The 14,054-nt window shown below is 47.6% G+C and overlaps 2 protein-coding genes across 10 annotated transcripts; both read right to left on the reverse strand.

Annotated features, from left to right (window-relative positions):
• Positions 1-449: 449 nt before the first annotated feature.
• On the reverse strand, positions 450-7,559 carry LOC125522173 (spindle assembly checkpoint component MAD1-like). 7 transcript variants are annotated; one of them, XR_007289687.1, is made up of 6 exons: positions 7,136-7,559; positions 6,838-7,044; positions 6,561-6,723; positions 6,113-6,321; positions 5,331-5,560; positions 3,141-3,305 (listed from the first exon to the last, which is right to left on the reverse strand). XR_007289687.1 is itself a non-coding variant. In XM_048687279.1 (6 exons), exons 1-6 carry the CDS (start codon positions 7,292-7,294, stop codon positions 3,288-3,290), a joined length of 990 nt encoding a protein of 329 aa, XP_048543236.1. In that variant the 5' UTR covers positions 7,295-7,558; the 3' UTR covers positions 3,141-3,287. The 7 variants fall into 7 exon arrangements, 5 of the variants coding, with proteins under 5 accessions (XP_048543222.1, XP_048543213.1, XP_048543226.1 ...); XM_048687279.1 differs by having other exon boundaries at positions 5,331-5,564; positions 7,136-7,558; XR_007289677.1 differs by lacking the exon at positions 3,141-3,305 and adding an exon at positions 4,883-5,206 and having other exon boundaries at positions 7,136-7,557.
• A 1,103-nt stretch (positions 7,560-8,662) lies between these two features.
• On the reverse strand, positions 8,663-13,456 carry LOC125522202 (transcription factor GAMYB-like). 3 transcript variants are annotated; one of them, XM_048687297.1, is made up of 6 exons: positions 13,239-13,455; positions 11,965-12,350; positions 10,194-10,587; positions 9,602-10,084; positions 9,346-9,509; positions 8,663-9,269 (listed from the first exon to the last, which is right to left on the reverse strand). In XM_048687297.1, the coding sequence occupies exons 2-5, from the start codon at positions 12,331-12,333 to the stop codon at positions 9,376-9,378; spliced, it is 1,380 nt and encodes a 459-aa protein (XP_048543254.1). In that variant the 5' UTR covers positions 12,334-12,350; positions 13,239-13,455; the 3' UTR covers positions 8,663-9,269; positions 9,346-9,375. The 3 variants fall into 3 exon arrangements, with proteins under 3 accessions (XP_048543254.1, XP_048543261.1, XP_048543248.1); XM_048687304.1 differs by having other exon boundaries at positions 9,346-9,506; positions 11,965-13,456; XM_048687291.1 differs by having other exon boundaries at positions 11,965-13,455.
• Between the last annotated feature and the right edge of the window lie 598 nt (positions 13,457-14,054).

Genomic DNA, 14,054 nt, shown 5'->3' on the forward strand with positions numbered 1-14,054 from the left:
GAGCTTCACAAGTTCCAACTCTTGGCCGCTGCTCTAGGTAGTCTGGATCCACGCTGCATCTCAGCTGGAGAAATTCTGGTAAAAAGCAAACAAATAATCAGGGTTGAGAATTAGATAAGGATACTCAACAATCTCCGACAGGCACAAAGATTATGCTCTTTCCATTTCATTTCGTTTGGAACAACTTCACAAGGCCTATTGACGTTCAAAAAATGGCATCTGGAACAGTACTATGATGTTTCTATCCAATTGCACTCACAAAATGTACAGGGAAAACTTTGTATGCTTGCTTCCAGCTGGGGAAACGAATCTTCTTCAGACAGACCGCAGGCCAAGAATCTCACAAGTTCCAAGTCTTGGGCGGGGGTTGCCGGCCACTGTTCTAGATAATGTGGGTTCACACATTGCATGGCAGCTGGGAAACTTCTGCTAAAAGCAAACAGGAATCAGGGTTGAAGATTTCATAAGGATATTCAACATTCTCTAGGATGGAATAACCTGTAACATACACAAAAATTGTTCTCTCTCTCTTTTCATTTTTTGGAACTTCACAAGGCCTATGTTCAGAGAATGGCAACAGGAACAGTGCCATGTTTCTATCCAATTACATTCACAAAATGTACAGGGAAAGCTCTGTGCTTCGACATCACTTGATCAGAAGATTCAGAGCCTATGTTGCAGCATTGCACACTGGCTCAGGCTCCATCCCACTGGCGACAGCGGCATTCAGAGTTTCATCACCCACAAAATCAACCGTGTCTGGGCATTTGCTTCCAGCATTTCCAACATCACTTTCCTGTCTTGGCAGCTCTGGCGACGTGTCCCCCAAAAGGACATCCTTCTCGACGAGGTCGCTGCGGTCCTCTTGATCGGTGACTGACGAAATGATATCAGATTCAGCAACAACGCTCTGCCTCGACACGCTCTTGTCGCTGAACTGCCTCTGGAAGTACCAAAGGAAATCCTTATTGAAGTCGGTGTGTTCCTCCTGGTCGGCGACCAAAGAAAGGGCATCGGATTCAGAAACAACAGTTACTTTCGACATGCTCTTGTCACTGAACTGCCTCTGGAAATACCAGAGGAAGTCCTTATTGAAGTCGCTGCGTTCCTCTTGACCGGCGGCCAAAGAAAGGGCGTCAGATCCAGAAACAACGCTCAGCCTCGACATGCTCTTGTCACTGAACCACCTCTGGAAATCCTTTTTCACAAGGTCGTTGCATTCCTCTTGATCGGCGCCCAAAGAAAGGGTGTCAGATTCAGAAACAACGCTCAGTCTTGACGCGCTCTTGTCACTGAACCACCTCTGGAAATCCCTTTTGACGAGGTTGTTGCTTTCCTCTTGATCAGCGACCGAAGAAAGGGTATCACACTCAGATACAGCACTTAGTTTTGACACACTCTTGTCACTGAACTGCCTCTGGAAACTGCCTGTACTTTCTTCCTGAATATCCATTGCATCCAGCACAAAACATGGCTTAAATCGAGAACGGTGTCTCTCTTGGCCGCCAAAATTGAAGGTATCATGCCTCTTGAAGACCATGTCTCGGCGGGAACCTGTCATGATTTCTTGAGAATCCAAGTTATCATGTGCAGATACACCACCATCATCTGATTGTTCAGAAGGGGGTTCAAACAGGTTATTTCGCCGATGCATGATTGAAGGAGCCGAGCCAGGAATGGCTGCCTCATCAGGATCAGAAGCAAGGTCAAAAGGGCTCCTCCTTGATACTGAAATGGGCTGAACTTGCATACGGAAACGTGAAAATCTATCTGCACTCTGACAAGCATCATTTCCATCAAGATCAAATATTATATTCTTCCTTGATCTTCTCTTAGCCATCAAGAACTCCAATCTACGACTCCTTTCCACCTCAGAGTACCCAAGATCCATGGCATTCTTATCTTCGTCTGCTGTCCCAAGAAATTCAGGTTGGTTCCCACCATCATCCTTCTTCTTTTCTCCATCCTTAGCATCATTTTCAGCTTTACCAGTATCAGGCTTGCTGTTATTATCACTGTCCATTTGAGGATCCAGACGGCAGAAGTTGGAACCGCAGACAGAATCATCATTGTCAATGGGCTCGGGGCTAGGGAATTCGTTGCCTAAAGGAGGATCAATCTCATCAAGCATTGGAGCAACATCAGCCATAGTGATATCACAAGAGGAATCCTCTAGCTTACCGGAATCATCATTGCTTAAAGGAGGATCAGTACCATCAAGCATTGGAGCAACGTCAACCATAGTGATATCAGAAGAGGAAAACTCTGGCTTGACAGAATCAAAATCTGATGAAACATCATGGTTGCCAACTCTTGCACATGGTGAAACTAGAGAAGAGTCTAACTGGCTGCTGATATCAACATTGATAGGCTCAATCTTTATCCCATCAAGCTTCTTTCTCTGACGGACAGAAAAAGCACGGCCCCATTTGCAAGTACCAGCCGGTTTTTTAGCTGGGTTATCTTCTGAAACCTCTCCCACATTATCACTTTGATCATCTGTCAACAATTTATCTTGATTTTCCTTTCTTACTGTTTCATCATTTTCCCTATCATTCTCACTGGAAGAGCATAAGCCAAATGTTGTCTCCTTCTCATCAACTCTTCTTTGACCAGCATCCTCAAACAGGCTAGCATACTCGGTACTATTATCATTGTTGGAAAATGGATCTCTGAACTCCCGTTCATGATCAGCCTTCATGAATTTCTCCATACCAATCTCTTGCTGCAGTGTCACCATGGAAGAAATAGAAGCAAAGAGTTCAGTGAGTCTATCATGTCCATAAACTCTCTCATCTCCTTGATCAACTGATTCCTTCAAAAGAGGAACAGTATCATCCAGCTCAGTAAGCTTGTCAGCCCTTGCCTTGCTAAAACTTGGGTTTCTGATTTCCCAACATTTAAAGCCAACTGTGCTCTCCTTAACTGCAGGCACTGAAAATCCCTGATGTGCTCCAAAATGAACATTTCTGGAAAAACATCCAAACCTGGGAGCTGAACTATCTGTGTCAGTCTTCCGGTCTTCAATGGACTCAGGAAGATGTGTGCTCCCATAACTTAGCAGTATACCAAGAAGAAGGGTGGCGCAAATAATTACAGGGGAAGTGGAGAGAAGGAAAGCGAAGAGACCCGGTGAAGATCTGTACAGCAGGTAAAGCAGTAGGGCTAGACTGAAGAGAGCCCAGTGTTCAGAGGCACATCTATAGCTTATTCCGATAGAGCACTTCAAAACTTTCTTGATGCCTAATGTATCATGCCTGGCCTGGACACCCATGGCCACTCCTCTCTCACCTGCCAGCACAGACCTAGCAGAGAAAACACACTGGCAACATTAGCTCATCGAATGAATTCTACCAGAGGTTTAATTCTACAAAAAGCTTGTGTTACGATCCTAAACCATATTAAAGTTTGTTATGGCTTTCAATTCTAAAAACCATATCAGACTAAACTAGAAATGTGGGAGCACGTTCAAGAATTCAATTCACATGATTACTCTGGAGACGCTGAATTAATACTGGATCGGCAGCCTCAGAAGTTGGTACCTTTAAGCGGACGCCGATCGGAGCCCGAGATCCGAGGGGCGGGGGCAAGAACAGAGGACCGGGGCCAGCGGGGGACTCCGGCGGCAGGCAGGCAGCAGCGGCAGAAGATCAAAGGCAGGCCAGGAACAACCGAACAAGAAAAGGCTGGCAAGCTAGCGCGATTGCCTCTTGGGAAGTTCAGATGGGATCGCCGGCAGGGCGGCAGTGCAGCGGTTGGCAATGGTGATCCCGAAGAAAGAAAAAGGGGAGCGAAGGAAAGGAAAATGGTGATCCGAGCTCAAGAAAGTGAAGGAGTCTCAAAGTGAAGCAGGTGGCGGACTGACCGACCGACTGGCGAGCCACGAAGTGGGAGCGCGGCGCGGCGCCGATCGCTGGTAGTGGGGGAGGGTGGCGGGGGCCCCGGGCCTCATCACACCATCTCTTCTGCTGGTACTTCCGCGGGGCGGTAGTTGTCCCCGGCCGTCGCCGGACACGGGTGAGGCGGTGGCACGTGCGCCCACGCCGGCGGTGGGGCCGCCGAGCCGAGCCAGCGGGGCGGGCGGTGGGTGGGATCCCTTTCCCGCGTGTTTGGTCGTGGAGGGGGAGCCGCGCGGTGGTGGCTGTCACCATTGCATTTGTGTGTGCGGGATCTCGATCCGCGTCTGCCGCCGCCGCTTTCATGCCAAGACTTTTTCCGGGCCCGGACGGACCCATGGACGGTGCCGGAAAGCTTCTTTCCGGACTCTTTTCTTTGGTCCCTGCGGTGGTGTTCATGATGGTAACAGCTCGGTTCTTGAATTTTCTCTTCTCAAAACACCAGGTCGGTTCTTTAATTGGTGCACCGAATTTAGTTGCGTCAGAGCAATGCCTTTTTTTTAGAAGATATTCTTTTTCTCTCCAGTGTTAATAAGTTGTTCACATGACAACATCATGCTTCTTTATAAAACAGGTCCATGATGATATAATAGCAATGCTTAAACCAGTGATGAAGTTAGTTAGATGACTGCAATGATGTTTCATTTATAATACTATTGGGCTTGTGATATCCATGCTCAAATAGTCAAATGGATAATGAGTTTGGTGCGTTGTGTACACTGCCTGTGTTCCAAACAGGTCCAAAGTAGGTCTTGACTCCTGAATTTCCGAGTCCAATGACTTTCATATCAACTCATAACCTTTTTTATACAACAGCCTCAGAGGGTAGTACGTACCCAGAAACCTCAAAAATATACTCCCTCCGTCCGGAATTACTTGTCATAGAAATGGATGTCATCTAGACGTATTTTAGTTGTAGATACATTCATTTTCATCCTTTTCTGCGACAAGTAATTCCGGACGGAGGGAGTACATGGGGGAGAGGCTTTTATGCTCATGTAAAACCCCATCTGTAAATACCATTGATCTAGCACAACCCAGTGCTGCTCTTTGCTGCGCATACAAAAACTCGGCACAGCGAGAGTAGGCAGAATCACACAAAAGAACAGAAAGAATACCTACTTAAACCTGTATTCTACCATATATCTATCTATACAGCATATGCGATCCAAACTCACGATGATCACCAAATCTAATCATATGTACAGATACTCATCTGACTGTACAATCCTAATAAGCTCCCGCAGATTACCAAATGCATTCCTCCCAGAACTCTCTGCTCCGATGTAGTTCAAGAGCTGCTCCGTATCCTAACCACCCATCATTGAAAATGTGGACAGCAAGCAGTCTTAGTTTGCTTGGGAAACTGGATTAAACAAAGATTGCAGCGACAAACAGGGAGATGGAATACAAGACTGTATGGAGAACACACACCTTTTGCAACAAGTGAATGGCGTAGGATGCCTTTGTCGAGTCATCTTGATATTCCAAGAAAAGGGGATAATCTGTTAGTTTTGAGTCAGCGCTGCCGACCCTTCGATGTTCCGTTGAACCCATGGATGATGCTTCAGCTGAAGGCAAACGATCACCGACATAAGATCGTGATCCTCCAAAGCGCAAAGGATATCGGAGGGGAATGTCAAGATATGAAGCAATAAGCAAGACTGCCTACAGGAAATTAACAAAGTGAGCAACTTGTGATTCTAACTCTTTTGAACTCCACACAAAATTAACATGGTAAGCAAGTAGTGATTTTAACTCTAGTGGCTGCACCTATAAAATCTAGTGTGCAGATGCAGGCAGATAAGATTCTAACTCTTTTGAACTCCACACCAAATTAACATGGTAAGCAAGTAGTGATTTTAACTCTAGTGGCTGCACCTATAAAATCTAGTGTGCAGATGCAGGCAGATAACTTACACTCCTATCATAGTGTAGGCTTGATACCATGGAACCACTAAATCTGGAAGGGCCACAATTTATATTGTATTCCAAACTAATGCATGAAAAACTCAATGCTCTTCTTTTTTGATCTTTACCACTGGATCTATTAAAAACTATACCAAAAAATCGGCAGCCCAAGAAATATTTTTTGTATTTTCTTCTTGAAGCATGACAACTGGCCTAGCTAGGCTGGGATATATGTGCTACATCAAATGTATTGTCTATTTGTCTTAATATTTTGTTGTGCAGGAGCATTGGGCAGACAAACTTACATGTGCTGCATATCCAAGCACAGCTGCTGACCTCTGAAGCTCCTTGTGACTGTAACTTGGCTGCTTTGTCTTGGGCTTTCCAATTTGCCAACCAAAAAATGTCAAGGGGCCAACATGTGGAGATTTGATAATGCTGAGTAAATGTCTTCCATTTCCATTCATTTCTTGCGGAAGTGCCCCATTCTCTTCCGAAGGTGTTCGGCACTCTCCTGAAAATGTGGTGTCATTTCATCATAAACGGTTACATGAAGTGAGATATAAGGATCGACTGTGTTTTTAATTAGCTCTCTGACTCGTATAAAAACCAGAGCAAAAATAAAATAAAATTCATGTGACAGCATGATTGTTCATTGCTTATCTATGGGCCTGTGGGGCATATACGCTAAAATCATGCACATCGTATCAAGCATTGTTGCTCAGGGGAGGCACATGAGTACTGAATTCTCACCATTGGTACGGGAATGGTGGTTCTCTGCAGCCGGCAGGTCTCGGAAGACCCTGACAGGGTACAGGGCGGCGACCTGGGCTACCATGGACTGCTGCCTCGTCCTGAGCAGCCTCTGCAGATCCCCAAGCCGCGCCTTCTCCGCGGATTTCAACTCTTTGGCTTCCTGCGATCAATCAGGAGGAGACGGATTAGATATCGGACCAAACGCAGGCAGCCAGAATACCCAATGCATTCCGGTGTCGCGTGGAGAGGAAGAAACGGGCGGGCGGGCAGGTACCTGCACTTGGCGGTGCGCGGCGGCGAGGGCCCTGGAGAGCGGCAGCACCCGCTCGATCTGCGCCTGCATCTGCTCCTTGCGCCGTTCCACGCCCTCGGCGGCCCTCCGCCTGGCGACGGCGAGCTCGTCCGCGCGCGCCCGCCGCCGCTCCAGCCGCCGGCTCAGCTCGTCCAGCGCCGCGCCCTGCCGCACCGACTCCCTCCTCACCTGCAGCAGCAGCAGGATCAGGCCACGCTCGACAAAAGGGGGCGCGACGAGCGGGGCGGAAGCAAAGCGAGCGAGCGAGAAGCATTCTCACCTCGAGCGCGGCCTCGAGGCGGCGCGCCAGGCGTGCCCGTTCCTCCGCCGCGGCCGCGAGCTCCGCGGCGAGGGCGCCGGCCCGCTCGAGGCTTCCCCGGAGGTCCGGCCACGCGACCGACTTCTCGGAGTTGGGATCCGGCCCGGCCCTGGCGCTCATCCCGGCGCGCGCGATGGAGATCGTACTAGTAGGCGGCCCGCGGCGGCGGCGGCGCCCATGGTCCTGGCCCGCCGTGACGAGGCCGGGGCCGAGGCGTGTGCCGTACTACTGGTAACTGGCGGCGGCAGGAAGCAAGCGAACGAGGCGAACCCACGCAAGGGAGAAGGGCTCGGTCGGTCGGTCGGTGGCGTCCGAGGAGAGGGGGCAGCGCCAGCGCGTGCGTTTTTGTTTTTTTTGGGCTGGGAGTTTGTCTCGGCGACGCGACCGCGGGCGGGCGGGCCGTGGGGAAGGGGGAGGGTGCCGACAAGCGTGCGCGCGGCGTGCCGCTGCCCCGTCAGCGCGCGGGGCCCGGCCAGCGAGGCGGACAGGTCGACCGCCCGGAATTAACTGCGGCACGGCGATCGGGCGCCACGTGCCGATTTCTTTATCGCCATTGGCGCTCGTCGGAATGGCCCGTCGAACGTGCGTGCGTGGTGTGACGGCGAGTCGGCGACGGTGCCGACCGACTGAGCCAAGTTGGTGATGCTGTGGCTTTGTCATTGATGGAGTGACGCTCCCGTAGCTGTCCTGTCACCGTCCGGGGCGACGCCTCGCCTCACCGGCAAAAAAACATCACCCTCGACCCCCTCAAACAAACTCTCCCTGTCAAGAAGTGGTGCACAACACAACCAGCGCGCCTTCTCCTCTCCCGGAATGCACCAACGAGGAACCAATCCAGAGGAGAGACAGAGAGTTTTTGTTTTTCCTTCTGGAAATTTAAGTCAAGAGGAGGTGGTTGCGTCCACGATTCCGCGGCAAGCCAGCAATAGCACGTTTCATTTCGTGCCGGGGAACGTGACACAAATCTACCACTGTACTATCTCTATATATATATTATACTATTTAAAAAGAACGTAAGGTTCCCATTTCACCTTTCTTCCCACCGCTTCTTCGTCCAACCTTTCATTTCCATTTATATGATAATCAATCGTCTTAATTTTACTTACCTTCTGAACCAATTCTATTTTAATTTACTTATTAAATTTCTAATCAAAATATAAGGTAATTCATGGTCAAAATTTGATGAACATTTATTTACATAATCGCATTATTATTGACAGGTAAATCACAATTTAATGTATTAGAATATTTATATCCCGTTGCAACGCACGGGCATTGCTCTAGTATAGTAGTAGTATTCCTCCTAGCAGCATAATAAAGATGCGGATCTCCTGCTGTGCGTTTCCGCTATAATACTGATCTTTTCTTCCTTCCAATGTGAACTCCCGGATCTTGCAAGCGACGCCGGCATTCACGGATATCAAACAGACAAAACACACTGGCCTCCGAATTCGCAGATATATAAAACCTCAAAAGAACATCACAACATGCTGGCACCGTGTACAGCCGTGCTACGTGGAATAGAATAAACCAAGGAATGTTCAAGCGTACACACCAGTGTTACAGGTACAGGCAGGCGACGGAGGTGCCAAAGTTCTGATGATAAGAAAAATGGGAGTGAAACCACTCGCAGTCAGTCGACATGCGCCAGGCGCTCACTTTGGCCATCCGGCTTTGAAAATGTCCAACCTACTCATTCAACCTGGTAACAAGAGGGTCAATACCGTCCAAAGCGACGCCTTTTGCCCACAGGCAGACACCCTGATGGAGGAGACGGACAAAGAGTCAAGGCCACCACTTTCCGCCCATGTGGCATCCTACTAGGTGCTCTCCTTCCTCCGTCTCCTCCAGAAGCATGCCAGGTGGGCAGCAATGTGCCAGCTTGGCGCATGCTTGGACAACAATGAACCTCCTTACGTACTTCAGTGGGCATTTTGAAGGTTGGCCAAAGTGAGCGCGTCTTGCAGGTTGGCTGAACACGAGGGAATTCTACTCGAGATAATGGAACAAAGAACAACCGACTCTTCTACAGCTTTATTGGAGGCCAGTTGGAGATTTCGTCTGGTTCGAAGGGATGCCGCTCACAGGTACCTGCCTGGACCAGGAAGAATAGCGTGTCAGTCAAATGCAAGTTCAACAATTGCATAGCTCACAGGTGGCTTGGTCGGTACCTGCACCATTGTAGACCCATTTGAATCGCATCACTGGAAGATGGGCGGCATCGCGTTCCAATGGGAGAATGCGTCTGCCCCGGAATCTTCAGGATGAGGCAAGAGAAATCCTTTTTCGTATTGCAGGATTGTTGGTTCATCTGATACAAACACAGGGCTCGCTGCTGCAAGTGAAATCAGTGCTGATTAAACTAGTGAAATCGGTGAACTAACCAAGGTACTATCAGTAGATGGAGAAAATGGAGTAATCACTAACCAGATGAAAAATCGGAGCACGGTAACTCATCAGGCGATGCTTGGCAAAGAGGCGAGGCGGGCGAACAGCTGTTGGCAAGAGCGTACAGGTTGGGGTCTCGCTCCAAGAAATGGAGCTCTGATGTTTCCACCATAGCATCGCAGGGTGAGCCAGTAGAGGCACTCGAACTCCCCACGGACAGCTGCTGGTTCTCTGCAGAGCTTACTGCATGAGCTTCTGGAAGCGGCTCTTCCAACTGACCGCTGTTCCCTGGTATCATGCACATGTGCTCAAACTTAGCTGATGCCATTGCCGCTGATGAGCGCATGCAGGGATCAGCAAAGTTTGCACCCTGCGCAGCGCAGGTCCTTGAGTATGCGGACCAGTTGTTTGGATCAGATCCAGCAAATTGGAATGAAGGGAGCTCCATCTTCCAGGGACCAGTCATGGGCCTAGAAGTAGAGAAGTTGCCATTTGAAAAGGCATGGCTGCCATCGAAGGTACCTGCACAAGGTGATGCACTCTTATAGCTGAAGTTGGTCACACGGTCACACAAAAATCATGATACAAGCTTCTCAGACTTTGAAGGATTCATCAACTGAGGAAAACGTACCATTGATGGCCGCGTTCAACCAAGGAAATGAAATCTCAGATTCTTTCAGAACTTCTGCTTGGTTAACTTGATCCATGAAGCCATGGTTTGTTGACTCAAAGTACAGACCAGGTAAATTGCTGAAAGAAACATCTGGAAGCTGGGGTGCATAAGATAAAGCTTCTTGGTCATCAATGAAATCGCCCCACGTTGAACTGGGATCATATAAACCATTTCCATGGAGGAGATCATTGGCCAGCTTCTCGCTAAAACTGAAGTCAGCGGACTCATGCTGATCTTCATTTGAAGCCTGTAGGCATATTTCAGCAGGATATATAGGCGTAGAGGTGCGCTGGCATTTCTTTATTCGAGTGTTCCAGTAGTTTTTTATTTCATTATCAGTGCGCCCTGGCAACTGAACATGTTCTGAAGGTTAGTGGCAATTAAAGAGAAGAAATGTGTGCATAAGAGATAAGTTACTTTAAAGACAAATTACCAAAACAGGTATGTACATGCAACCAAGACAAATACCTATTCAAAAAATTTCGGTAAAACTTTGATCAATCTCTAGCTCTGGATTTCCATGGAAATACACTATATAGCTGTATGATAGAATGATGCCAAAGTACAAGAATGCTACCAGGTGGACATGCTTTTTAACACAATTACTTTCGTGCATACTTTTGCCAGTCAAACAGAAAGGCTGCTTATTGTCTTACAGTCCTAGTTGTAGTTGAAACCACAATATGCTCACGTTATTCTATTGAAGATTATGTCGAAAAGATAGAACTGCCAATCATATGATGCAACAAATAAGTGAGATGGAAGGAAGTTCAGAGATACGTATAAGAATACGAATGGTCGGAGTCTGGAAATGCTGATACCAAAATGCAGAATGTATCAAATGGAGTACATCAATTTAACAGACAAAGATCTAAAGAAAATGTATAGGATATATTATTTGTGCAATATAATACTGTTATGTTATATAATTATGTTTTGGTAACAGCATCGCTAATTGAAAAACAAACTAATAGCTTTGGCATAAGGCAGTACCACAAAACTCAAAAGGAACATAATTCAAGTCACAGAACTGACAAGTGGTCAACTGGTCATATAAAATAAATGGAAAAAAGAGACGATAATACTAGGCAAAATTTTGGCGAATAAGCCTGATATGTTGATCATCAGATATCCAAGCAGACGGTAATACTGGATTAGTGGACGGGGTTGTGGGGTTAAAAAATCTAAGCAAGGGGTTAGTGGGAATGGGGAAATAAATTATTTCTGAAATTAACAAAATAACTTAATTTGAACCACAAGTTTGGTACTTTATTAGGTTGCACCAAGAAAATAATCAGGCTTCATATAATGGACAATACCTTCAGAATCATAATGAATGATAAGTTACGATGTCTGAAACTAATACCAATGTTCTGTTCTTAATATGAACTATGAAACTACTCCTTCCGTTCCTAATATTTAGGAGTGGAGGGAATAATATTTACTGTTCTTAATAAGAACTATTACAAACTCAAGAAAGAAATTTCCAACAGCATAAAACATATATTCGCAACATTAAATTCATGCATGAGAAGATCAAAGAAGCATATCACGCAAAATATCAGGATCTTAATAACTCTACTAAGGATACTCTGACATCCAAATCAGATGCAAGATTAAATAGCATATGCAATCTATTAAATTAAATATCAACTCTCATGAGAGAAGCATGAGAACAAAATTTGATGAATGCTGAACCTGAAAAACATGAGCTTGAAAGTGAACTTACACGGGCAGCCATTCGAGCCCACTTATTCCCCATTTTGGAATGGAGCTTAATGATTAGGTTCTCCTCCTCTTTGGTGAAAGTGCCCTTCTTTAGGTCGGGCCTCAGGTGGTTTGCCCAGCGGAGACGGCAGCTCTTGCCGCACCTTAACAGCCCGGTGTCCTTCTGCACCACATTCCAGTTCTGCACACCATGCTTCTTAACATACGCCTCCAAGATGGCATCCTCGGCCGGTGTCCAAGGGCCTTTCTTCAGTTGTGGTCCAGCTCTCCTACGTGGTGACTCCCTCGCGCTATCATCATCGTGGGATGCCAAGTCAACCTGGTCCGGACCAGGCATCACCCGGTCGCTCTCGCTCTTAGCCCGAGTCATCTCTCAGAAACACGGTGCTGAGTTATGCAAAAAAGACTGCAAACTTTAAATGGATGGCCATGGAAATGTATAACAGTAGAAGCTAACCAAGACATGAATGAGACAGAGCGCTTGTGAAAAATACATCAATAGGTGTGTGCTTTTTCCCCCCGAATTGAGGAGCTCTTGGCTCCCGATTTTCATTGCAGAAAGCAATAACACAACACAGGTTCATAACAGTTTACATACCACACTCAGGCTCGCGATCAAAAACAGTCATCTACATGTCCAACTAAAACTCCCAGGAACACACTCCCAGAGAGCAAAGCAACTACCTTATTGCAGCAAGCATACCACCAGCAACACGACAGCATCGAGGTGATTTCACATAAGTCAATACTCAATAAACGTGTGTTTATAACACGTTTGAAACTGCACACGACGCATCCATAGCTGAAGCATCGGAAGAAAAAAATTCTACGATTTGGTAACGAGCCAGGTAATCAGTACCAGTAGATCAGAGCTACTTTCTCCCCCAAATCGAACACGGCAAAAAACCCATGACCTAACTACGATCAGATTTAACCACGCAACCTCTCTCGACTCTCGATTTCTACGTCTTCCCAAAAACAAAACAAAAAATTCTGTGGATCCGTGATGCACGCGAGAGGAAGTAAAACTACAAAGCTACCCTTATTTGGAGGTAATCACGCGGAACAGCTCTCGCAATTTACAGATCAAACCACGGAACAGAACCCTACACCACAAGCACCGATCACCAATCCCCCCGCCGTCCCCCGGAAACGGAATTCCCATCCCGAACCCGGCCCCAAATCGAGCCCTCCCGACGACCAATTCCTCCGCGCCTCGGATCACCCGCCCCGGAGCCCGAGGAAAGCAGCGATTCCGCGGGCCTCTGCCGTTACCTGACCGGAAAACCCGAGCTGGCTGGGGGAGGGGTGACCGGAGCGGGAGCCAGGCCGCCTGATCGAGCCGCGCCGCCGCGACCTCCCCCCGCCGTGCGCTGCTGGATCGGGATTGGGCGGGGGCGCCTGGGATTGGGTGTGGCGGCGGAGGGGAGATCGAGTTCGTCTGCCAGCCTCCGCTGCTGACACACTGGAGTGGGGGGTTGGACTGGGAGGGGAGGGGATTTAGCGAGGAGAGATCCCCAGCTCTTGCGGAGCGACACGTTGGCATTGGGCCCATTTGGTCCAACTGGGTTCCGATACGGGAATATTATCTTTCCGATTAATTTTTTTAAAAAAAGATCCAGATCTCTATTAACAAAAAGTTCAACAGAAGTACAAAGCATCTCGAACATAATACAAATAATACAAATTACATTGAGATTCCAAGACCCTCAAACAACCACTACTGTCGTCACAACGAGCTGCTGACGCGCCGCTGTCAGCGCTCCCCTACGGCCCTGCCAGAGCCGGCCTGACCTTGTCGATGACAGTCATAAAGTCTTTGTGCATGTGCCCCTATATAAGGAATAGTGTGCTGGAGCCACGGTCGTCGTCGTTGAATTCTTGCATAGATCTGAAGCACCTGACACCAATGATGAATCCAGCACGAAAATGGCGCGTGGACTCCAAGTTAGCACGATACTTTTTTAGAAAAATGTTAATGCAAAAAAGGGTTTGTTTGAAGAAAAAAACTCCATCTCGTATTTCCTTTCTTCAAATAAGCTGAGGTTTTCCCAGGCTACTACCGGGAAAATGTAGTATTTACTGGAATGT

The sequence above is a fragment of the Triticum urartu genome, chromosome 1 (genome assembly GCF_003073215.2).
Source record: "Triticum urartu cultivar G1812 chromosome 1, Tu2.1, whole genome shotgun sequence".
NCBI lineage: Eukaryota > Viridiplantae > Streptophyta > Magnoliopsida > Poales > Poaceae > Triticum > Triticum urartu.